General features: G+C 42.6%; 1 protein-coding gene across 4 annotated transcripts in view; it reads left to right on the top strand.

Moving 5' to 3' along the window:
* The window catches only part of lsamp (limbic system associated membrane protein), a 293,654-nt gene that overhangs the window by 212,462 nt on the left and 55,055 nt on the right, over positions 1 to 26,137 (top strand). For 3 of the 4 annotated variants that reach the window (XR_011516122.1, XM_070543805.1, XM_070543804.1), the window contains 2 exons: positions 4,868 to 4,999; positions 15,986 to 16,106. Coding sequence is in view for 3 of the 4 variants with exons in the window: in XM_070543805.1 (XP_070399906.1) it covers positions 4,868 to 4,999; positions 15,986 to 16,106 (253 nt within the window). In the remaining variant the exon portion in view is untranslated. The remainder of the gene's footprint in view (positions 1 to 4,867; positions 5,000 to 15,985; positions 16,107 to 26,137) is intronic. The other variant, XM_070543806.1, reaches the window with a different exon arrangement.

Genomic DNA, 26,137 nt, shown 5'->3' with positions numbered 1-26,137 from the left:
GGCGAGCAGCGGCCGAATTTCGTGAGCGATTCGCTTCTAGGCGCTTCGCGGCACTTCCGCGGCCGGTGTGTCCCCAGCGTTAGGGGGGTGGTAGATTAATCCAATGATAGTGGGGGTAGGTCCATTGACACGTCTATAAATAAAGGAAAAATTTCCAGTGCAGATTGGAGACAACCCATAGAAGCACTGATTTGATCTCATTTCAGAGAAAAATAGAACAGGTCAGATGCACCTAATAAATAAAATTACTAACAAACTCAGGCATCTGTTTCTTTGCTTCATTGTTTTGGTGCTGAAAATATCACTAATGCAGATCGAAGTAGATACAAATGCACCTCCTATTTATTATTTGGAGACTACATTTACTGCAGCTGGCAGAGAAAGAGATTTTTTCTATTGATACACGGATTTACAGAATCATTTTAAATGTTAATAGGGGAAGACTGCAGGAGGGAGCGGTAAAATACAGGGGGTCCCCAGCAAAAACAAGAAACTACGAATCTGATGAAACCCGCTGGTTTTCCATCAGGCAGTCACGGGGCAGCTCCAACGACCCAGTGGTTGTGCTGGGTCAATGTTATCGAGCTCAGTCCGGCTCGGCTGTGAACGAGCCGAGGCGACGTCTTGCTCTGCGGTGTTATTTTCCCGCTTCAGAAGAAGCGTCGAACGTGTTTTTACGCTTTCTCCGAGACATGTCACGTCGCTACGTTGTTAGCGCCACGCGCTACACGTCAATGGTGCAGTGTAGCCTGCTGGAGGTTTTAAGGGTTCAGATGAAACACCCGTCCTCTCAAGCTGCTCACACATCGATCTTAAGTTGTCGCTGTTGCGCTCACGCCGTAATACAGTATTAGATGCGGTTAAAATCAGACATGAAAAAATAAATAAATTTTACATGAATAAGTGATGATTAGCCTGGTGGGGGGAGGAGAACCTGGCCTAATAAGCACTGGAGGAAACCCTGTCAAGACCGTCAACACTCGTTTATCTTAACGCTATTGAAACATGTAAACCAAAAAGCATTATATCCACTGCTACCTTTCTCATTTTAAACTCAGTAACTTACGCTGTAACTTCACCCTGCCCTGCCTGCTCCTCCTTGCTGCCTGCCGGCTGTGATCACAAGCGACAACATAGTAGTTCCCGCTGCTTCTTCGGGAAACTGCGCAAAAAAGTAAATAAATAAACCTTGGGATCTTGTAGGCGTGGCGGCCCGCCACTGCTACGCCTATGTAAGGGAAACCCTGAGTGATCAGCTGTTCGGCGGTATGAGTTCTTGTGAGGACGACGGCGAGTGGTGGACCAGAAAGAATTGATTAAAGCAGAGTTGTGGTAGTGGAAATTCTTGCGTGAGCTGCGGTGGACATATCTCCGACGGAGAAGATGAGAAATGTCCGGGTCGAGGTGCAGTGAAGCCGGCGGAGATCCAGGGAGGTGGCGAATCCTGAGGAGCTCAGCGGCAGTGTACTGCAGGAAGCCTGCAGCAGGTCGGTGGAAGATGAATGATAAAATCCAGATGAGTGCGGACCACACGTGAATAGTGTTGGTCCACATAATAGAGGTTAGGATTGATATAGATATCCACAGTCCAGTCAACAATCCGATAGTGTCAGTCCAACATATAAAATCAAATCAAATCAAAGTTTACCGGTGAGCAGCGGCAGCCAAACGCGTCAGCATTCACTCAATCTGGTGATCCTTGATTACAGCTAAAACAACGTTCAAAGAACGGTTCGGAGTGAAAATGGCTATTTTGTTGCTAATTTGCAGGAAATATCTAGAGGAAAGTAGCTAAGGGTCCTCAGAAATGTAGCTAGGTTCATCACTAGGCGTTAGGAACAGTGACAAAGTCGCTGAGTTGGCACTACCTCACTCTCTGCTGCTAAAGCTACTGATAGGAAATACTACGGCGATGTCTGGGCGTGAACACGCATGAAGCAGCCTGCTCGACCCGAGCAGCTCTCTTTTTCTGTGATTTTACAGAAAAACAGGCAATCACAGTAAAAATGCCAGGGCTTATTCTACAGGACCAGGGCGTTGCAGGAGAATGTACGAAGAAGACATTTATTATTTATATACATGTTTTGGCTGTCAAACTTCCATAATGCCCCTTTAAATAATCATATAATAAATGGACAACAAGGTGTTAAATGAAATGTTTTGATTAATCTGTGCTTAAATTAATATGGATGAAATGAATGTCCTTGCAATATTCATTTCTCTGATAATCACTTGACAAGTTTATACATTCATACACACGTGCCTATCACAAGGCTAAAGTTAACGTCACTGCACATAAAGTTTTCTTATCCACAAATCAAAGCATCTTTTATCTGAAGGAAGAGTGTTCTGAGGTTTGCTTGGTAAAACCCTTTTAACATGGCAGGTTGTGATTTGCCATAAAATCATAACATAAGAATAATAAAACTTAGATCACTTCCCGAGTTATTCAGTTCATTGAGCCGAGTGGAGTTTGTTTCCAGCTGAGAATCTGGAGTGGCCAATCTGGAATCAGCCTCTTTGAAACATCTCTGACACACAGTCAAAACCTTTATGCACACTGCAAAGCTGACAGCAAGACTCCTTAAGAGTCCAACCATTTGAGACTCAAAATTAGTTCACCTGTTTGTTGTGACCTGGAGACGGTTCTGGACTGACCTGGTCATACTGCGGTTTTACTACGAACTTCGGTACCTTGGGGTGACCCGACCCCCGACATCTCGGATCCAAAAGAGAGTCTCCTCAGGAGTATGCAGACACAGCAAGATTGCGTCTGATGTGGTTTTATAAATAACCAACTTTCTAGTAATAGCAGACCAAACTCTTTACACCCCAGAACTCAGTTTCTTTCAGATACAAAGGTTCTGATCACCCATCACCACATTCCATTCACACATCACATTCCATCACACATCAGAATTCATAGCTTGTCATGTTTATAATTACTCTGGAAAATGAAGTTTATTTTAATTACATACTTGACTCTGTCTGAATTAATACGAAGTGTACTTACGATCCCCGAATAATCAAAGAATCTTAATTCTTCTGGTTAAATATTCAAGGATCAATCAGGTTGATATTCTATAGTTATATGGAATCATCAAATCTTATTGATCATAATTAAACCCCAAAATACATCTGTAGAATACACTACAATGAAGTAACGTTGCTTGTAGCCAGTGATCTGTAGTGACTTCATCAACAGGCGCAGGACCCCAAGCTGGCCAGAAGCAAACGTGGCGTCCCCCAAAGAGGCTAGACCCGCACCTTATGAACATTAGACCTGGTTTTTATTGTTATATGGTAAGAAGTCGCCAGTATTTTTCAACAACTAGACATCCTTTTATTCATTTTTAACAATGTTTTGATGGATATTTCCAGAGACTAAAAGGAAAAACTACTGATTTTCTCTTTTAAGTAAGAAAAGGGTAGAATGCCTTCTCCGGGCCAGGGATGCAGTCTTGCCCCAAGTGGAGGAGTTTAAGTACGTATCTCAGGGTCTTGTTCACAAGTGAGGGGAAGCTGGAGCATTTTGGGAAGTTTTCCGGGCACGTTCAACTGGGAGGAGACCTAAAGGGAGACCCAGGACACGTCTGAGGGACTATATCTCTTGCCTGGCCAGGGGATGCCTTGAGGTTCCCAGGGAAGAGCTGGCCCAAGTGGCTGGGGAGAGGGAAATCTGGGCTTCTCGACTTAAGCTGTTGCCCCCGCAACCTGACTCTAGATAAACAGAAGAGAATGGGTGGATGGATGGATGGACACTCCTAAGTTCAGCCAGACTATTTTTATAAACCCAGACATCAAATCCTCTCTAAGATATTTAATTAGACTTTTAATAAAATATAAGATCATGTTTCATTAAAGTTTGATTATTGTCTCAGTTGATATTGCCTTAAATCATCATTGATAATCATTCATATGGTCATTAGTGGTAGAAATATAATAATAAATAGATTTTTAGAAACTATATTTTTGTCTCTGTGTCCAATTATTATAAAGTGTTGGTTCCCTGGCATACCCAAAGTACCTAGTTTTATCATCAATCAAACATTAAAGGTTCAATATTATTGATAATCCATATTTTATGGAGTATTATATTTTATTGAATACCTTTATATTTTATTGACAGTTTATTACAAAATGGTACATGCTATGTAAATAAACTGAATTGATTTAAAGGTAATTTGCTATAATTATTACATTATTTGTATCAGTAGGTTACTTATTTACATCCAGTTTTTTAAACCACATTTCATTCACACCTCTGCTGTCTTGTTTCTATCAAAAACGTGCTCCTTCAAACCCCACCAGTTGGTTCCTCTCATACCTGCAAAGGCCCAGGAGCGTTATACAGTCATCGATGTCATGATGAAAGTAAGCAGCTGGAGAATCCTTCCACCTGGGTGCTTGGCTCACCGTCAGCCATCTGGTAGTCAATAGGGCAAGGACACGGGACACTGCACTTCCCTCTTTGATTGACTTTAGTTACAGGCAGATACTGTATTTCAGGTTGGAAGGTGGAAACATGGGCAATAATAACAAAGATCGGGTGTTGATGTAGCAAATAAGCTACACTGGGAGTGCTTTCGTCTTAGGCTATTGTATTACTACTGGAACTAAAATCATCTGAGCTCAACACCTTAATCTCTCAGTATTTTACTCTTCAGAAATTTGTAAATGATCTAATCTGTGTCCATTTTACCAAGGTTTCAGCAAGTTCCAGGTTTTAAGTTTCACATTTAGAAAATGTCTCTTTCTTTTTTGAATGGATTTTTCTTTAATGTTCTCTATGTTCCACTCACTTTGTCCTGCTCTAGTTACTACTTTAACTTTTTGTCACTCTGCATCTCTGTGCCTCTGACTGCAGCTGAGCCGCTGGGTGGAGAAGAGTACCTGGATGTTATTGGCATCACGAGGAACCAGGCTGGTCGCTATGAGTGCAAGGCCAGCAACGATGTGGCCATGCCTGATGTTAAATATGTGAACGTAGTCGTCAACTGTAAGTAGGAGCAGACCTTAATCCATTTACTCACCACATACTATAACAGAGAGGTTACGAGCAAATCAATTATTCATTTCTGGAGTTATAAAGCATTTGGAATATAGCTTGGAGTATCTTCACAGTTTTCCAATTGGTGGAGATGACCTTTTTTCTGTAGCAGTTGAACCTTACCGCATCATTTAAATAGACCCAAGTTTAAAAACAGGATAGTTACATCTTTACAAGTGTCCGTTGTAACGATTTGTCGATACTTTTAATAAATTGTCAATAAAATATAAAGGGATTCAATTAAATGTAATATTCCATAAAAATATGGATTATCAATATTATTGAGCCTTTAATATTTAATTGATGATGAAACTGGGTACTTTGGTTAATCAGGGAAATAACACTATTCTAAATTGACTCAGAGACAATAATATAGTTTATAAAAATCTATTTATTACTTTATTAATGATGATGAAAGGCTAATGATTATAAATGGTGACTCACAGTGATGTTAAATGAGACAATGAATGAACTCTGATGAAACATGACCTGGTGTGTTGAAGAGCTTCACTACGTGACTCAGAAAGGTGTGATGTCAGGGATATAAAATAATTTGTTTGATGTAATTTAACAAGTTATCTAATGACTATTAACCACTCTAACACCATTGCAATTGTTGAGTTAAAACTGACCAATTGGAGGTGGTAATGCTCCGCCAACACTGAGAACTACAGCTCCCAGAAAGCACCAGCAAAATGGACACCAATTGGTGATGAAAAGCACCTGTGCAGAAATGGTGGTGGCTCTTGTTGGGTAAAACCAACTCTAACAAGGCTCAACAAGCAAGCTCTACTCATGAGTTGACTCTAAACACGCCAATGGTTGGTGGTGTTACTTTGTTTATGATTATCAGTGTTAGGTCATTTTATTTCCCATCCAGGGTTACCTGAGGGAACGTTCAACACACAGGGGTTATATTAATAAGCTGATCAATAACCAATACCAATAATTGACCAACAATAAACAATTTAGACTTTGCAAAGTGGAGAGAGATCAATGATACACACGAGTCGGTAGTCAATTCGCTCTCATCAGACAAAACCCTCAGAAAGCATTTATTAAGGCAGGCACACAAAATGGTAAACACACACACACATTTACACACACACACGTTCGAGGTTCTCACAGCCTCTCAGGCAGGAAGGCACACCAGGTGCAATTTTTACAACAACAGAGCTGTCTGGCCCATAACCCAGAGTACTATTGATAAGGGGGCGCCAGTTCTGGTACTGAGGGCAAAGTCAGTCCTTCCTGTTAGAGCTGTCCCCAGAGAAATAGAAATGGATGAATAATGAACCTTCGTTTAAAATCTCCAGATGTCAAACCATTAAAGACAGTATTAACAGTAAAATATCAGTTTTTACCCAACAATTAGGTTGACCATTCTTGTCATGTGTCTATGTATGTATGTATGGCTGTATTCGAGATGAGCCAGTTCTGCGCAGATTAGATCAGCGGTGATGCCGGTTCTTGCCGGTTAGCTTTGTGTCCGACTTGACGCCGACTTGCTCTGACGTCATGCATACGTAGGCAACGATAACCTCGTGAGATCAAGGCGGCCGCAGACTTTGGAGCAAGGCGCTGCAGTTTCTCTCCACCGGCTGCAAAACCTAGAGGGTGACGGGAAACGCCTGGCTCTCACCTGATCTAAGATCTGATTGGTTCACATTTAGATCCAAACATCCAGTGGTTGAATGCAAAATGTTAGTTGGTCACATGTATTCTGTAAATCATGTAACGTTGATGATGACAACTATATGGGCCATAAAGAGGAATGTGGTTTGTGTTCTTTTGTCACGTTTCCTATGAGCACACTAAACCTACAGCTGATAACCTTTACTTATTATTACAGTCATGTCTCCATATACAATATATGATATCCACAAGCTCGTGAGGATGTGTTTCGGTTGCTAACAGGCACCAGATTTAATTAAATAAATAATTAAACAAGTATGAACTCAACGCGATATCTTCATCCATCGTCACCCCCGAGCTACACATGCAGGGAAACCTGTCCGACTTAAATGCCGACTTTCAGCCACTCCCCCTGCTGCGTCTGTCTTCTCTCGTCTGTTTTCCAGGCGAGGCGCTGCTAAACTCGAACAAGGCCTATGTCTGATCTCAGAATTGTGTGTACTGAAACTCTAATTTCCCTCTGGGATTTTAATAAAGTATTTTTTTATTTGAATTTGAATAAATGCATGAAAGGTCATGACAAGCTAGAGTTTGATTAAACACACGGTTAAAATGACAAGTGTTTTACAAGCATGTAGGCATTTGATTTCAATTCAATTCAATTCAAGTTTATTTTTATAGCGCCAAATCACGACAAGAGTCGTCTCAAGGCACTTCTCATAATAAAAATTCCAATTCAGGTCGGTTCATTAAGCCAATCAGAAATAATGTTTCCTATATAAGGAACCCAGCAAATTGCATCAAGTCACTGACTAGTGTCAGTGACTATACAGCAATCCTCATACCAAGCAAGCATAAAGCGACAGTGGAGAGGAAAACTCCCTTTTAACAGGAAGAAACCTCCAGAGAATCCTGGCTCAGTATAAGCAGCCATCCTCCATGACTCACTGGGGATCGAGAAGACAGAGCAGACACACACACACACACACACACACACACACACACACACACACACACACACACACACACACACACACACACACACACACACACACACACACACACACACACACACACACACACACACACGGACAAGTAATGTGTCTACAGTTATATTATGATGTCTTAGTAAATATTCTATTTGGTGAAAGATAAACTTTATTGTATTTATCCTAGTGGATCTATAATTAAATGGATAAACTAGTATTAGCACAACAAAAGTCAAGGAAACCAAAAAGTTATTATCAGGAGAGAGAGAATGTTTAAGTGGTTAGCAGCAGTGTGCTAGTCGATGGCCCCATCCATGAGGCCACCACAGCTCAGCAGAACGTCATTGTCGCTTCTTCTGGGGAGAAAAACACAGAGAAAATAAAGTTAACAGCTGAAATTGCACAAAATAGTACAGTTAAAGAGCAGACTGTAGAAGAAAGCAGTAGAGTGTGAGAAGTGGTCTGTGTATCCTCCAGCAGGCTAAGCCTATAGCAGCATAACTACAGAGATAACTCTGGATAATCTATCCTATTTAGATGTAGGCATGTTGGAGGCAGGGCAAGGGAGAGCCGTCTTTACCGACTGTACACTCCACCTCCCTCTACTCCCCCACTTGTCCAGATTTAGGCTAACATCAGATTTTAACCATAGGCCCTATCAAATAAAAATGTTTTAAGCCTAGTCTTAAAAGTAGACAAAGTGTCTGCCTCACGGACTAAGGCTGGGAGCTGGTTCCATAGGAGAGGAGCCTGATAACTAAAAGATCTGCCTCCCATCCTAATTTTAGATATTCTTGGAATCACCAGTAGACCTGCAGTCTGAGAGCGAAGCGCTCGGTTAGGAACATATGGAACAATCAGATTCCTAATGTATGATGGAGCTTGATTATTAAGAGCTTTATATGTGAGAAGAAGGATCTTAAAATCTATTCTGAATTTAACAGGCAGCCAATGTAGGGAAGCTAAGAGAGGAGAGATATGATCTCTCTTTTTAATTCTCATCAGAACTCTAGCTGCAGCATTTTGGACAAGCTGAAGACTTTTAACTACATTCTGTGGACTTCCTGAGAGTAATGAATTACAGTAATCCAGTCTTGATGTAATAAATGCATGAACTAGTTTTTCAGCATCACTCCTGGAAAGGATGCTTCTAATCTTAGCAATATTCCAAAGGTGGAAAAAGGAAATCCTACAAACTTGTGAAACCTGAGATTTGAATGACATGTCCTGGTCAAAGATAACACCAAAGTTCCTTGCTTTGTTCGCGGAGATTAATGTAATGCCATTAAGGTCAGGCGATTGGCTAAGCAATTTCCTTTTCTGGATTTCTGGTCCAAAGATGAGAACTTCCGTCTTGTCTTGATTTAAAAGCAAAAAGTTTAGAGTCATCCAATTTTTTATGTCCTCAAGACAAGCCTGTAATGTACCCAACCGATTAGGTTCATCAGGGTTAATGGATAAATATAGCTGAGTATCGTCAGCATAACAGTGGAAGTTTATCCCATGCTGTCTAATGATTTTACCAATTGGGAGCATATATATAGTAAAAATAATTGGTCCAAGCACTGAACCCTGTGGTACTCCGCAAGTAACCCTGGAGTATGAAGACGATTTGTCATGTACATTTACAAAATGAAATCTGTCAGACAGGTAGGATTTAAACCACCCTAGCACTGTTCCTTTGATCCCTACAGCATGTTCAAGTCTTTCTAAAAGAACATTGTGATCAACTGTGTCAAAGGCAGCACTGAGATCTAACAAGACTAGAACAGACACAAGATTCTTATCTGAGGCCATGAGAATATCATTTGTAACTCTCACTAATGCAGTTTCAGTGCTGTGATACTCTCTAAAACAGACTGAAATTCCTCAAACAGAGCATTAGTGTTTAAATGCTCACATACTTGGATGGCCACTATTTTCTCCAGGACTTTGGATAAAAATGGAAGGTTAGATATTGGTCTATAATTCATTGGGTCATCTGGATCCAGAGAAGGCTTCTTAAGTGAAGGTTTGATTTGTCTTCTTTGTTACACTTGATGCTTTAATTTATTCCCTTTTTAATTGAATTAAAAACCGTTTTTCATAAATGAATTTTAGTGATTCATCCATCCATTCTTCTTCCGGCTCTGGGAGAGTACAGACGCTTTTTTCTCCTCTCCTCTCCCTCCTCATCCCAAGGCTCTTTGTCCTGTCTGTGCACGGCGCTTTCTGCATTTTTTCTGGAAACTGGAAATGATCAAAAATGGATCCAGTCAGTTGGTCTCAACACGACTGACACATTTTTTCAACGATGAGAACGGGAGAAGGGGTTCCCGGATGCCCCTCTGGGGCAGAGCCAGCTGGGCTTATCATGGACTCAGGAAAAAGTGGAACCTGATATGCCTCTCTCAACTGTCTGTAGAGGAAACTGAAGATGTCAGGATATTCGTCATTTTGGTGTCGGGATTCCTGCTTTTTGGCATGAGCGGTTACCTGGCTTACCGGAAAATTAACGAGCTTTCGGGGACTATTGGCTCAATCCCGGAGCTCAGGAATGGATTGCATCATGCTGTGAACGCACAAACTCATATAATTGTCGAGATGAGTCATTAGCTTGGAACTTTGGCTGAGATTCAGGCTCTGGCACAAAAGGTGGATACCATCAAGGAGTGAGTGGACGGATCAGCACGGACTGGGACTGATTAATTACGCCATTATTGGATCTAGACGGGTTGTAGACCAACAGAACTCTAAGGCAGAGAGGAAATTATCTCTGTCTGTACCCAAAACAATTTTTATCTGAAACCAGTGCCTTTGGAGCCTGTGAGCCTGAAGTGATAACTCCCCCCTCAGAAGAAATGTGGAATGCTGTCGTGGCTATGGAAACTCTTTCTCCCTATCCCAGCCTGGGTGGGACTGTGACCGGTGAAGGCCGTGGAACTGTATCTAGGAGTCACTGTGCTCTCTAACCCATAATCTCCCTCCCCTGTCCAGACGGAGGTGATGAGCGCTGCTCCATGCGGCTGCAGGTACTGAAGTGAGGAGAGTCCCAACCCTACCTCCCTACCTAGTGGATGCTTATGTTGTGTAATGTCTGAAGTCTGTGTGCATTTCTGTCTGAGGTGTTTTTTGCATAGCAAAGCTGCCCTCCCTCCCTGTGGAGGGTAACTCTGAAGTGCATTTTTTCCCTCCCCTGACTCTATCCTCATATAAACCCTCTTGATCTATAACGATAGCGCGACTTGGGTTGCGAATGACCACAGTCCCCAATTCTTGTCATGTGTCTATGTATGTACAGTGATGTGAAAAAATATTTGCCCCCTTCCTGATTTCTTATTCTTTTGCATGTTTGTCACACAAAATGTTTCTGATCATCAAACACATTTAACCATTAGTCAAAGATAACACAAGTAAACACAAAATGCAGTTTTGAAATGATGGTTTTTATTATTTAGGGAGAGAACAAAATCCAAACCTGCATTGCCCTGTGTGAAAAAGTAATTGCCCCCCTTGCTAAAAAATAACCCAACTGTGGTGTTTCACATCTGAGTTCAATTTCTGTAGCCACCCCCAGGCCTGATTACTGCCACACCTGTTTCAATCAAGAAATCACTTAAATATGAGCTGCCTGACACAGACAAGTAAACCAAAAGCACCTCAAAAGCTAGACATCATGCCAAGATCCAAAGAAATTCAAGAACAAATGAGAACAAAAGTAATTGAGATCTATCAGTCTGGTAAAGGTTATAAAGCAATTTCTAAAGCTTTGGGACTCCAGCGAACCACAGTGAGAGCCATTATCCACAAATGGCAACAACATGGAACAGTGGTGAACCTTCCCAGGAGTGGGCGGCCGACCAAAATTACCCCAAGAGCGCAGAGACAACTCGTCCCAGAGGTCACACAAGACCCCAGGACAACTTCTAAAGAACTGCAGGCCTCACTTTGCCTCAGTTAAAGTCAGTGTTCACGACTCCACCATCAGAAAGAGACCGGGCAAAAATGGCCAGCATTGCAGATTTCCAAGATGCAATCCACTGTTAAGCAAAAAGAACATTAGGGCTCGTCTCAGTTTTGCTAAGAAACATCTCAATGATTGCCAAGACTTTTGGGAAAATACCTTGTGGACTGATGAGACAAAAGTTGAACATTTTGGAAGGCAAATGTCCCGTTACATCTGGCGTAGAAGTAAGACAGCATTTCAGACAAAGAACATCATACCAACAGTAAAATATGGTGGTGGTAGTGTGATGGTCTGGGGTTGTTGTGCTGCTTCAGGAACTGGAAGGCTTGCTGTGATAAATGGAACCATGAATTCTACTGTCTACCAAAACATCCTGAAGGAGAATCTCCGGCCATCTGTTCGTCAACTAAAGCTGAAGCGATCTTGGGTGCTGCAGCAGGACAACGACCCAAAACACACCAGCAAATCCACCTCTGAATGGCTGAAGAACAACAAAATGAAGACTTTGGACTGGCCTAGTCAAAGTCCTGACCTGAATCCTATTGAGATCCTATGGCATGACCTTAAAAAGGCGGTTCATGTTAGAAAACCCTCAAATAAAGCTGAATTACAACAATTCTGCAAAGATGAGTGGGCCAAAATTCCTCCAGAGCGCTGTAAAAGACTCGTAGCAAGTTATCGCAAACGCTTGATTGCAGTTATTGCTGCTAAGGGGGGCCCAACCAGTTATTAGGTTCAGGGGGCAATGTAGGTTTGGATTTTCTTCTCTCCCTAAATAATAAAAACCATCATTTCAAAACTGCATTTTGTGTTTACTTGTGTTATCTTTGACTAATGGTTAAATGTATTTGATGATCAGAAACACTTTGTGTGACAAACATGCAAAAGAATAAGAAATCAGGAAGGGGGCAAATCGTTTTTCACACCACTGTATGTCTGATCTCAGAATTGTGTGTACTGAAACTCTAACTTCCCTTTGGGATTAATAAAGTAGTTTTGAATTGAATTTGAATTGAATTGAATTGAATAACTTAGTTTATTCATTCACACTTTTAGTTTAGGAACTTCCTTGTTTGGAAATAAAATATGATGTTGTGACGTTTAACATTAGTCTCTGTGCTTTGAAGCTTATCAACCTGATGAGCCAACATTCATCTCTAAACTGGAAAGATAAAGATTGTAGTAAGTAAGTTTTATTTATGCAGCACTCATCACAGACATAGAATCACAAAGTGCTTCACATAGATCAAAACAAAATATATCAAAGTTATAAAATCATAATGTCAAAACAGAAAAAGCAGAAAAAAATTAAATTATAAAATTTCATAAACAGATAAAATATTAAACATTTTTGTTAAAAATAAGAAAATAAAAGATTTAGGTAAAAGCAGCTTTAAATAAAAGGGTCTTTGAATTCACAGATAAAAAAGATGTGGGTTCAACTTTCATTTTGGAACAATTTTTCAAGCAAGGGAAGGGAATGATCTGAGCATGCAGGAGGACTGACCCATCATAAACCTTTGTCGGCTGTGCTGAAGAGAAAGGTACAGAACCAAATTATTTAATTAATTAGCTGCACGTTCTCCTGTCCTCCGGGCCACACACACACACACACACAGGACAGTCTCAGCTGTTATTTTCGTTAAGGAGTGTGCACGTACAGCATGCGCGCCTCGTGCACGAGCCTACTATTGAAGCTGCTGTTATGCTTTTGGCCTGAGGGGGCAATCGCGAGCATAAAAATTCAAAACTCTGTAAAGTCCCTTTAACATTTGTAAGTATTTCTCCTTACAATAGGATTGTTTAGAATGCAAAAGAGTGTTTTTTGTGCGATATTGGTCATCCAATCACGATGCTGTCTACCTGCCCAGCTTCAGCAGGTGTCACTGATTGGCCTTCTTAACATGGAAGTGAGAGGACCTGCAAACATTTTGAGCCCTGACGAAGGCCCAGTGGGCTGAAACGCGTCTGCGCTTATGTTTTTACCTATTTAAGCCATGCACCAATAAAGGCTTTTTCATTTTGCATCTCCTGTGTGCCTCAGATCTCCTTTTGCCCAACATTCATGTGATCCCTTGGCTGAAGAGCACCAGTGAGAGCACCAGATAAACATTTCTTACAGCCCTGCAGCACTTCCAGCATTTTTTCTATTTTCATGTCCACTTTTCACTCTCTGTCCGAGGCGTCGTGGGGGGTTCTTGTATTAATGAAAATGTCCGTTTTTTTCATCCAGGAGCAGGGATCGAATTATTGGAGAGCTGGATATCCAACACATACAGGGAGAGCCAGAAAAAAACATTTCTACCTATATGACATCATTTATATGGACTCAGCGTACCGGGGTTCCTTTGAGCAGAGCACAGAGAGCGGCAGAGCGCTGATCGTTGGTGCGCTCCAGGCAGCTGCGTCCAGCGCACGGTCCATTCTCAAAGTGGCACAACCAAAAAAACTACTATTAACCCACAATCGTTCATGTCCGTTCATGTTCTCTACTATCTGTCTTCTTTGTGCCTGAAGTGCTCTGCTACTGCGGAGCTCATCACCTGTGCTGCGGAGATTTCACCTCACTGACGCAGCATCGAAACACGCTCTCCGCTTTGTGGTCAGGAGATCCCTTTGATCTGCTCAGAAGTAACTGATGAGGTGAAAAAGTAAGAATCCAGTTTTTCTGGACAGTTTAGAGGAGATGCAGGAAGATGAGAGACACAGGACAGGAAAATAGTTAAATAAAAACAAGAAGACAAAGTAAAATGTAGGTAGATTTATCTCCACTACACATTTTTACCTGTATAAAACAATAAGTTACACACATGTAATATTTATACATCTGATACAATTCAGATCTCCTTCAAAACTCAGTCACACACCCAGGGCCGTTTCAAGACATTTTGGGGGCCAAGGCAAAATGCCCCCCCCCCCCCCCCCCCCATAACTGGGCTCCCCAGAAGCCTCTGTGTAATTCATACCCTCTCCAGTAGTGTTAGTTATACAGTGTTTGTTAAAGCCCCTCAGACATTACTGACATGTTCTAATGTTATCAGATGAGAAACTAAATTATCAGACATGCTGTCTCATCTGCTTCTTTTCTAAACTTGCAAAAAGTATCTAAACCATTTGAAAGCCACTATTTGTGGATTCTCTGAAAGTTTCCATGGAGTGTGTGACAACTTATGTTTTCATTGACCCTATCGTCTAATCTCACAGCTGAAACAAGCATCCTTGATAATCTGTGCACAGGAAGCTTGCCGATGCTGTAGTAAAACAAAAGATATAATAATTTATTATTAATAAAACCTTGTTGCAGCACTAAAGCAGAAAAATTAGATTTTGCAATAAATATGCTAAATATTTACATATGAATTGTTTTGGAGCCCTTTTATTGGCAGAATCTGATATTAATTTAGTTCTTACAAAAAATGGGTCCCAACATGGTTTGTGTGGCGTTGCCATAGTGTGACGTCATAGACACAGATCCCCTGTCCTCTTGTTTGGAAATGGAAATATGGTCACCCTATACTATATATAAAAATTTTATTTTTCTTTCTTTCTTTCTTTCTTTCTTTCTTTCTTTCTTTCTTTCTTTCTTTCTCTTTGAAAGGTATGACAGCCCGTTCAGAAAGGTCAGAGGTAAACCCCTGGGTCTCTGTGCAGAAAAAAAAGGTCTCTGCAGCTTGTAACTCTGGTTCTACATCATTGACATTGTATACATATTTGTACAAAGACGTTGTCATGACCAGAAGCTACCGTTTATGTGTGCCAAGCCTCAAAGTAACACACAGGGGAACATCAGAGGGTTTCCAAATCCAGTGGGTGTCCTTTCTGACTTTGTCCACATGGAGGCAGCAATGAGCAAACTCCCTGAAGCAGAAAGTCTTCCCTGCCTGCACCGAGCAACTAATAAGGCATGATTTTGTGATTGGGGGAACTAACTATAAGTGAGTTTGTGATTGGGTAATGTGGCTCGCATCTCAGCCTACAGAATGAGCTTGGTCTTCTTTTTCTTCTTGACTCTCCTAGCTTACAGTGTGTAGCAGCGAGAGCCGACAGAGAGCTCTGTATGTAAGAATTTGCTCTGCATCTGCCACAGATCTAATGCGTAAAAGTGACTTTAGCTTGGCATGAACTATTCCCCCTAAATGTCTGACTTTTGCTTGGATGAACATGTTAAATTACAACTGTTATTTAGTTTAAAGCTCCCACTGTTGAAACACGCTGGAACTATGACACTTGTGGTTTCCTGGTTGCATAATAATGGGAGTAATGCCCTGGCGCTCTATCGTGCGCCGGAAATTGGATTGACTCCAGAGGGTTAATGACAGAAATGAGCTAACATTACGGAAGTGACTGCTGTTTGTACTTTTTCAGACACTCCAACAATAAAGAAAACCCAGAGCTCAGAGACTCCTGTGGGCCGCATGGGGATGTTGCAATGTGAGGCTGTGGCCATGCCCACACCCGAGTTTGAATGGTACAGAGATGAAAACAGGTAACCATGTCTTCTCTTATTGCTTGATGTTTCTCCTCACCTGTGTGACTTACGTCTTTACAGAGCTGTACCTGTCTGCCTGAGTGTAGGATTTCCAGTGGAATGGGTCATTTGAAAAGTTTTTACTAAAGTTTTCAAAGTTGATTTAAGACCAAATTTTGTTAAGAAATGCACAACGACAACATCTTAATGAAATGACATTAGGCTCATTCTTAATGTAGGAATATTTTGTAGCTCCTATTACCTTTTCAGGAACCAGCCTGTTTTTTCGGATAGGAACTAGCAACCTTTCTCCTTGGTCCCTAGAACCAGTTTAGTGACTACTCTGAGTCGGGGTCTTTCCATGGTTCCTGTGGAACTAACATCAGTGTTTGGTGAACTCATAAGCTACACACCTTGCTAGATTTCTGCATATTTTCTGTTTCGGTTCATGTTTGTTAATTTAAGAGACGGACTGGATTGCATCCCGGATACTTCTGCTGCTGCCAGCACACCTTTCCAAAGTTGAACAGGTAAAGAAAACAGTCTTTATACATTTACAAATGTTTCATCACTATATATTATTAGTGTAGGAATATTTTGTAGCTCCTATATATATATATATATATATATATGTATGTATATATGTATGTATATAAACGGAAGTTAGCAAAAGAAAATTTTCCACTTTGGGATTAAATCTCCGAGCAAAAGCCACTTATAGCGAGCATATGTTTGTATCAAATTAATATGCAGTCATTTTAGCTTTCTTTTCAGTGAGTTTCCCCTTTATTCTTTGATGTTTGCATGTGTGATCAAAGTACGCAAACACAAACAAAGCAAACACACACACAGGCCATTGAATGTATTTAATATATTGTGTGTATGAATGTTCTGATATAAGCAGCACAGAGTTGCTATCAGCTGTAGTACGTTATTATTGTGGGCTTGTTTGATTAATATGTGTGGTTTATAACTTATCCTGACACTGTGTGTTACTGATGAAGGTATTTTATTAACTTGTTTTATTCTGAAATGTTTATCCATCCAGCTGCTACACCAGAGCCAGCATCTGCAGAAACATCAGCTTCTTCCAGCCAGCTGCTGGCAGCCTCTGCCCCCTACACCAGGTACACAACTGTCTTATTCTATATGTAAATGTGTAATCTCTGTGGTCATCAACGTGGTTTAATTCTAAAATATTTGATACTTCAGCATCTACACTGCACCTACAACCTACCAGCAGCCCTGCCACCCCAGACCTGGTACACACATCTCACTCCACAGAATTAGATTTTAGTGTATTATATGACACTTGTGTATTAATTCTATCTCCACCCTCCATGTTTTTCTCCAGGAAGGAGAAAAAAAGGTGACACATGCCTGGCTACTGAGCAGGAGATGCTCGGGTCAGAGGCTGAACAGGAGGCAGAGAGATGAACGGTTTGATACTATGATGCAGTTCTTCTGGGAGCTGACAGAGAGGGAGTCTAAAGAACATCCAGCTCAGGAGGAGCCAGCCACCAGCAGAAGCTCATGGAGGGTCTCTTGTCTGCAGCGAACACGTGAGCAGATAAAAAGAAGTGAACTTGTGACTACACGTGCACAAAACATATCATGCACAACAATGACAAAGCTTGATTTACCCCAAAACTCAAACAGCAGTGGTTAGAAAAGAGAGAAGCTTTTAAAAGTGAGGACAAGGACTTCTACAGAGAAGTTGAGTACAGGTTCAGCAGTGAAGTGGTGATAGCTAAGCAACAGCACTATGACAACATACAGCAGCAGATATCTGAGAACGACTGGCCTCTGTGTGGAATGGCTTCTGGAAAATCTCCAGCTACAAAGCCAAATCCCCACCTCCACTGATAATCTGCTCCTGGCCAACAGTTTAAGCAACTTTTATTGTCGTTTCAATGAGCCACCAAGCAGGTCTCACACTTCCAACAATAGAGTCACTGAGGTCATCCATCCCCCCACTCCTGAACTATCACCATCACTCAGTGCGTTTACATGCAGCCAGTAACCCTTTTAAAACCCGAATATTCACAATAACCCAGTTCCGCATGTCCTTGTAAACACCGCCAGAAACCCGGATATGCTCATAACCGGGTTTTTAAAAACCCGGTCACTACACCTGGGGTAACCCTTTTCTAACCCAAATGTTTGGTCGTGTAAACGCATACCGGGATATCCCCATCAAAGCGTGTGTTCTGCGCATGCTCTGTTCGCAAGGAATCTTGGTCTTTTGAGTAGCGAGACGTCTTGTATGCGCCAGAACACCGGAAGTAAACAACAAGTTGGGAGCAACATGGCGAGTCGCGGCACAGCACCACACTTTTGGAGTGACGAGGAAACTAAAGCGCAAACAAACGCGGTCGCTATCTCTTCCGAACTGGGAAACATGTTGTTGTTTTCACGGATACCGGAACGAGAAGAACCGGAAATGACGCGTATTGCGTCTGGACGTAGTCCACACGTCCTGACGCTACCCCAACGTCCGCCTTTAAATCGGGTTATGCAAGTAAGGGGTAACTCTTTCTATTTGTGCTTGTAAACGGGTTATTCTGGTCAACTCAGAAACCCGAATGCCGACCTTAACCCGATCATAACCCGGATATTGGCTGCATGTAAACGTAGTCACTGTGGAACTTGCCCACAGAACCCTCCTCCTCACCCCACCCCATGAGGACCCCACATCACACACCTCCAACCCAGCCTTTTACATTCATGAGGCAGATACAAGGAAGCAGTTCAAGACTCTAAATGCACGGAAAGCCCCGGGCCCTTAAGCCGGGCGTACACTGTGCGACTTTTTCACTTTTTTGAGCCGATTTTCCAGTCGTGCGAGAATCCACGACATCGGGGCGAGTTTTGCGCCGAGCGTCGTGTAGTTTACGGGGGTTACGAGAGGCGATTAACACCACGTGACCAGCTGCCGATCAGCAGTCGTGAGCTTGCACGGACTTCTGGCGTGTTTAATATTTTGCTCGTCCCTCGTGAGGGTATCGCACTGTTGAAGCGGCGCTGCGAGCAGCTGCGACCCAAAAAGTATCAGAACCGCTCACGGCGAATGCGCAATCCTGCATCAACGCCGCTCGCCCGCTGTTTCCCTAATAACACACGTTGTTCGTTTTTATTTCTACACGTTTTTTTACTCACAAAGATTGTCAAGAAAGCGTGTTTGTCGTGTTCATGTGAAATTAAACTGATCACAAAACACAGATTTACTTTCTTTATTTCGTTTTCCTCATCCAACCCTCATAAATCCCTGTGTGTCCTCCTGCAGCGCTCCCGAAGGACAACAGGCAAGACAAGACAAAAAAAGTCTGACGTGTTGAGTAAAAACTGCTATTTTTAGCACATTTTTAGGGCCGACGTGTTGCTACCAGACGTACAGTGTGAGCAGTCAGGTCGCATCCGAGAACTGGGTCGTGCAGTGTGAGCGCATGACTCGTGAGATCTGCCCTGCAAGGAAGTCGTACAGATTGAGCTGAAGCTGAGTGCTACGAGTGAAAAAGTCGCACAGTGTAATCTCTAGCTACTCTAATGCCGGGATCACACTGTGCGATTTTTGGCCGTCTTTACCAAATCCCTCGTCCTGAGCAGAATCGTGACAAAAGAAAAAAAAAGGTCAACGTCAAGGTGCACAGATTTGCATATCTGTGCACCATGCTGTGAATGTACAGTGTGACCGGTTCTGCGACAGCTTTCTGAGCCATCCCACGACCAAATCAGCCTCAAAAAGTCTTCAAGCACTACTTGAAAACCTACGATTCCTTTCTGCGATCAACCACTGAAATCACACCTTTAGGACGCTGCAGCAGCAAGACTCCGCCTCTCTGAGCTTTGGATTTAATTTATGTTTAAAATGCGGATTACAAACTACACACCAGTAATTATTTCTGTTAATAGGCCAAGTTAAACCGGAGTTATACTAAAAACGATTAAACTACAGTTTTAGACCATCAGATAAATTGTGAAAACCTTGATTCTGTGAAAGCTGAGAGGATGTGAGCTCACGTACATAAAAAATAATCAGAAAAACATGAGATCCTTTTGCTGTTGGTGGAAATCTCACATATTCAGCCGATAAGGATGGTTCAGTAGCATTTTGCTGCAGAGGGACAGAGGAAGCTGCGCTCCGTGACAGCAGGTGTGAGCCGTCACGGAGCGCAGCTGCGTAGCAGTCAGACAAAATTCACGGCAAAAGTTTAGATATTGCAGCGATCTGTGACAGATTGTTACTTCTCTGTAGTTTAGTGGTTTCTTTTGTATAAAGGAGGAGAAGGATGAATGACCAGCTGACAGATCAGCTGTTTAGCTGGATGATGAGAGAAGGAGACCTGCAGCCAGAGTCTGACACCAAAGCGAGGGTTTTGAAATCGAACCTTCTTCTTTGAGGAGTTTGCTCATGAACTTCCACTAAAACTAAGTGATTTTATTTTTTCTGCTTTGTTTTGTTTAGCGGTCTGCTTAGTGACGTACGCTTTGGGAGGTGCACTCATGACGCAGCATGTCCTGCTGGAGCGAGACGTCGTGCAGTCTGCCTCACCGAAATCTTGTGTCGTACGGTGTGCCACCTTTCTGGAGTTCTCACAGTGTGACATGAATAATTTTGTGCGACGACCAAAAATCACACAGTGTGATCTGGGCAAAAAGCATGGTGCTGAAGAACTAGCCCAAGTGTCTACAGGCATTTTCAACTCCTCACTAGAGACATCTGAAATGCTTGTCTGCTTCAAAACGTCAATCGTAGAACAGCGCACTCCAGCTGCTTTGTTTCGGTCACCTGACCCTGTGTTCAGTTTGTACCTGAACAGATCTGCTCTGACCATTATCTACACTGTCTTGTATATAGTAGCCTCTTCTCCAATGATTGCCTCCCTGTGTTATTTTCAGTTCACTGTTCATTTCCTAATGCAAAAGTTTGCTTAACTTTTCATTTTTCTTGCACCAAGTACTGCAGAAATTTCCTAATGTTGTAATTCTCACATATATGACAATAAAACCTTCCGATTCTGAAGTCTTGTTGGTGTAGTTAAACATTTTTCCTATTCATGTTTATAATTTAAATGTGTTTATTTTAGTCTATTTTTCTTTCTTTTATCTTTTGTAATTTTTCCAATTCATTTGTTTATTCTTTATATTGGTGTTCTTTATCTTGCTGTAATTTGCTTGTGATTAAAATGCATTAAAAGGTTATGAGAGGAACATTAATTTCAGAGTATGGTGGGTTTTACTTCACCATTATCATTTTCTGCTCGATCAATTTTAATTTCCCCTCCTTTTTCATCTATCATTTTTTCATTGTTCAGTATTCCCGTATTCAGCCTCCACAGTGTATTTTGGACTCTGTCCTTTAAATGTATTTTAAGATATATTGCACTATATGTTCAAATACTGACATGTCTGCATTACCAAATTTACATTATTGACTTTTGTGTGTATGTTTGCACTTTGTACAAAAAAGTAGTCTATTGTTGGAGCTTGGAAAATCCCCTCTTGTTGTCCTTTTTTGATTCAACCGTAAATCAAAACATCCAAATTAGAAAACTATGCCCACGTCATCTTAACTCCAGTTCAAAGCGTTCTAGAGAAGTTATCGGAGTGGCCAATTCGTAACTTTCCTCTTCAGCCGAAATTACCTAACGACAAGCTGGATTAAATCTGTTGCATGTTCCACCTGCTGCAACGGTTCCTTTCAGAATAAAAGCTGAACCATCACGACCCCTTTTTGGGTCTCGCTAGATGCCAATAAAACTGTGGTGACCTGGAAGTATCTCAAGACTGGTCTGGTCGGCAACCGCTGCTTTTTCTACCGGCTTCGGTTCCAGAGGAGGTCAAGCTGGACCTCGACATTCCTGATCTAACGGGGACTTCCGCCAAGGGTACGTAGACCGACAGAATGGCGTCTCAATGTGTGTTATAAATCTCCAAACCAAAGCTTAGAGCGAAACATCATCTTCACTCCCCTAAGAACTAATCGTTTCTCCGGATTTGCTGGTTCTGAACAACATTCCACACACCATCCATCTTGCCTCATTCACACCGAGATCCATTCATCACACAGTGTTTAGTGTTTAAAGTTAGTCTAGGTTTAATTTCTTTAGTAATAAATCTTCAAACTTTTAAACCAGACTCTCTTTCTTTTGTCTCTGAGTTAATACAAAGTGTTACATAATCCCTGCAACGAACAGTTCCAATCTTCTGGTTTAAATTATCCAAAGATCCATAAGATTGGTTTCGTATTTCCTTTGAAATCTCACATTTTATGGTTCATTAAATAATATCATTACATTTAATCATTACATAATTGGCGTGCCAGCCCATTTATTTGTACATTTTGACACTTCGTGTTGACTTTGAGTCATTTTAACTATCAAAACACTAAAAATGTATTTTAAATTGGATGTTTCTGGTTGAAAAGAGGCAACATCATTATTAGCCACTAGAGTGCAGTAGGCCTCCATTGAAAGTCTAGAGGGGGTGGCACTAGTCACCCCCAACAGGAGGCGCTGATTCATCTAATTTCACCTTAGGCTGAAGTCAGCTCAAGCCATATTGGATTTATGGCCAAAGCTAAAAACACAGTTTTTTTCCTGCTGTCATTTTAAAAGGTAAATACATGTGTCTTTTTCTGAGTGGTTTCGTGAACACTGTGTATTCTTGTGTAACGGAGTTAAAATAATTTCTCCCAGAAGCTTAAAGCTTCCCCCGATCAACCAGAAATCAACCTGTGAGCTTGACTAGCATCGAGGTGCTAACAGTCGTCTATAAGCTTTTAAATGGAAGAGCGGCGCTGCGTCATGAACCGCACACGCTAATTTGTAAGAAAAATTAACACGAACACGTCACAAACGTTTGGTTATTCGGACTGGTCAGTACTACGACAGAATAAGAACGCCAAGTTCTGTTTAGCTAACAGGACCCGCTAGCTTAGCACGCCCAGCTGCTAACTTCTAGCTCTCGATTGTGGCACAGGGAGTCGCTATCCCGACAGCTGTCAATCTACCGACACAGCGATTCTGTGCCCCAAAGTCCGCTATTTCCTACGGGACAAGCTCCGAGACCGGTCAAGCAAAATTGGCAGCGTTTTCTGAACTTTTACTGAGGAAAACGGTCCAAGTTCCACCATCTTGGCTAACCCCCATTTTGGGGATAAGGCTCATGCGCACACGTGCCACCATCTTGCCTGGGTCTACACACGCAACCTCTCGGACGGCCATCTTGGTGAGGTCCAGCTCTGCTGCCATCTAGTGACATCTCTGTGTCATAATGATTCTGTTCTGTTTTTTAATCTTGTGCTTCAAAACACTGCAAATTTCTCCTTTAACAAAGCTCATCTTCATCCATCCAGTTAAGCAAGGGTTTCCTATTCAGCTCTATTAATTTTATCACAAATTAAAGGATCTGTTTAATCAGTACAATGGCTTCAGACCAAAATAATAATTTGACTTTTCCCATTTTCCAGATGAAAAATGAAATGCAAATGCAAAACCAACTCCAAATGCAATTACAAATGCATATTTCCCAAATGCAAATGCAGTTTTTCCAGTGGAAAAATGAAACGCAGACCTAGATGCATATGCAGCTTTCTGAGATTAAAAACATGCAGATGCAGCTTTTACATCTGCAACAGGAAGTCACAAAAGTCCAAGCTATTGGAAATGCCTCCCATGTGGGAGGGGCTCTAACCCTGTGCTCTGCAGATTTGCCTCCAGACGAGACGGAAGCGCTGCAACCGGATGTACTAATTGGCTCTGACCTATAGGAAACCCACAAAATGTCTCATACTGCTCCATCCACACTGATAAGTGCAACCTCCACAGACAGTGGCCCGGCGCCCCCTGGTGTCAAGCCTGACGAACTACTGTTGGGACCTCTCCTGCCTCAGGGGAGGGGTGGTAAGCCCACGGTGTCTGTCATATTGCAACAGGGGCATCTCTGCAACGCTCTTTTAGATACTGGTTCAGATTTTACAATCATGAGCAAGTCTCTTTTCGACCGTGTCTCCCTGGGTGTAGGTGGAGGCGTACGACCTCCAGAACTGATCCATTGTGCATTAACCATCCGTGTCGTCTCTCCTTCTACAGTGCTTTTGTCTTCCAAGACTCTGCTCCAGTTCTCAATCGGTCCTCTGAGCTTGACACACCCCGTGTACATCTGTGAGAGTGAAACCATGCCTTTGCTCATTGGCGTCGATCTTTTGAAGTGCTTTGAAGCTTTTATCCATCTTGGAGAAGGGGAACTGAGGGCAGGTGTTAGAAAACCTCTGCTGTTCATTCCGCTTTCTTTCCTCGATTCTCACTGCCTTGCAGTAGGTGACCCTGAGCATGGGGAAACCGCATGCTCACTGTCGAGCTCAAAGCCATCAGAGATTCCCTCTGATGTTTTCTCTCAGATTGAACAGGTCGTGGACAAAGCGATCGATCGGTCTCTCCGTGTGGACTTGCCGACCGTGTACGTCGACGGCAGTTCTTTTCAACACGGTGATGCGCCTAGATCAGGCATGGGTGTCGTCTGCTTGCATTTTGGCCAGAAGGACTCCCGATGTTACTGGCTGGGTCCTAAGACCTCACAGTTTGCAGAAGTGGCTGGGATCTTGATAGTACAACAACTTGCTGTGGACCGTGGTGTCCGTGAGCTGGTGATTTGCACTGACTCGGACTACGAGCATCTCAGTTTCATTTGTCATCTACCTTCTTGGAAGAGTAACGGGTTCCTAACCTCTAACCTGAAGCCCGTTAAACATCAGGACCTCTTCATGGCTTGTGACGCCCTAGTGACCTCACATGACAGGCACATTTATTGGCGTAAAGTCAAAGGACATTCTCGTGCACCTGGAACTGATAAGGATCTGAACGACCTTGCAGACTCTCTTGCCAAACAAGGTGTGGCCGATGGTACTCCATGGGTCTTCAACCCCTTGTGGCTTCCTGAGGATGTGTCTTCTCGGTCTGACCCACTCTGTGTGTGTGTCGTGACTCGAGCTCAGGCTGCTAATGCGTCCACCTCCAAACCATCCAAGGGTGTTGTGTCCGTTCAACCTGTCTTTTCTGGTAACAATCTTGTCAGTCTTCAGTCCCAGGACCCTGCTATAAGCAGGATGATCCTGTACCTTTCTGATCCTACAACTCATCTGCCTTCTTCCGTCGAGCTTGACTCTGTTTCTGAGCTCTGTGCTCTATTTCGTGTTAGTGCCACACTAAGAATGGTTGAAGGGTTGCTGATGCACGCCTCCAAGCCTCCTTTGCCGCCTGTCCCCGTGGCACCACAGTCACTAAGGGGGGGCATGATCACGCAAGCTCATGACTCTCCCTCCGCCAGACATAAAGGTGTCAAGGCCACGTTCGGTGCCCTGAGCCAGGTTGCTTATTGGCTGGGGATGCGTTGCGAAGTCTCAGATCATGTCCAGCGTTGTTGTTTTTTTTTTTTGTCAGTTTCAGCCATCCAACTCCGCACACAGAGCTCCCCTACAGAGCAAGGGACCGTCCACACCATGGTCGGACTTGCAATTCAATTGGGTGGGCCTCTGACCAGGTCCAGCAGGGGTAATAAATACATCTTGACCGTGACCTGTGAATTTACCAAGTGGTTTGAATGTTTACCAGCACCTAATGACATGGCACAAACAACAGCTATTCTCTTGATGAATCACATCTTCACCCGGTTCGGTCTTCCCACTCGGGTTGACTCGGATAGGGGAACTCACTTCACTTCTGAAGTGATGGAACATCTTTGGCGACTGTTGGGTGTGAAGGCCAATTTCCACATTAGCCGTCGCCCCCAATCTTCTGGCCAGGTCGAGAGTATGAACCGGATGGTTACCAGCATGTTGAGGAAGTACGTGTCCTCTAATCACCGAGACTGGGATGCGAAGCTTCCGTTGGTCCTCATGGCCATACGGTCCACCCCTCATGAGTCTACAGGTGTCTCCCAGTTTGAAATGATGATAGGTAGACCCTGCCACTTTACCTGCTGTACCAGCCAGTTCAGTCCGAGCCCGACCTGGCTTACACAAGCGAACAATATTTGCAGGACCTGAAGAA

The sequence above is a fragment of the Nothobranchius furzeri genome, chromosome 13, assembly GCF_043380555.1.
Source record: "Nothobranchius furzeri strain GRZ-AD chromosome 13, NfurGRZ-RIMD1, whole genome shotgun sequence".
Lineage (NCBI taxonomy): Eukaryota > Metazoa > Chordata > Actinopteri > Cyprinodontiformes > Nothobranchiidae > Nothobranchius > Nothobranchius furzeri.
The sequence above is the reverse complement of the archived record's forward strand: the minus strand, read 5'-3'. Positions and strand labels throughout refer to the sequence as shown.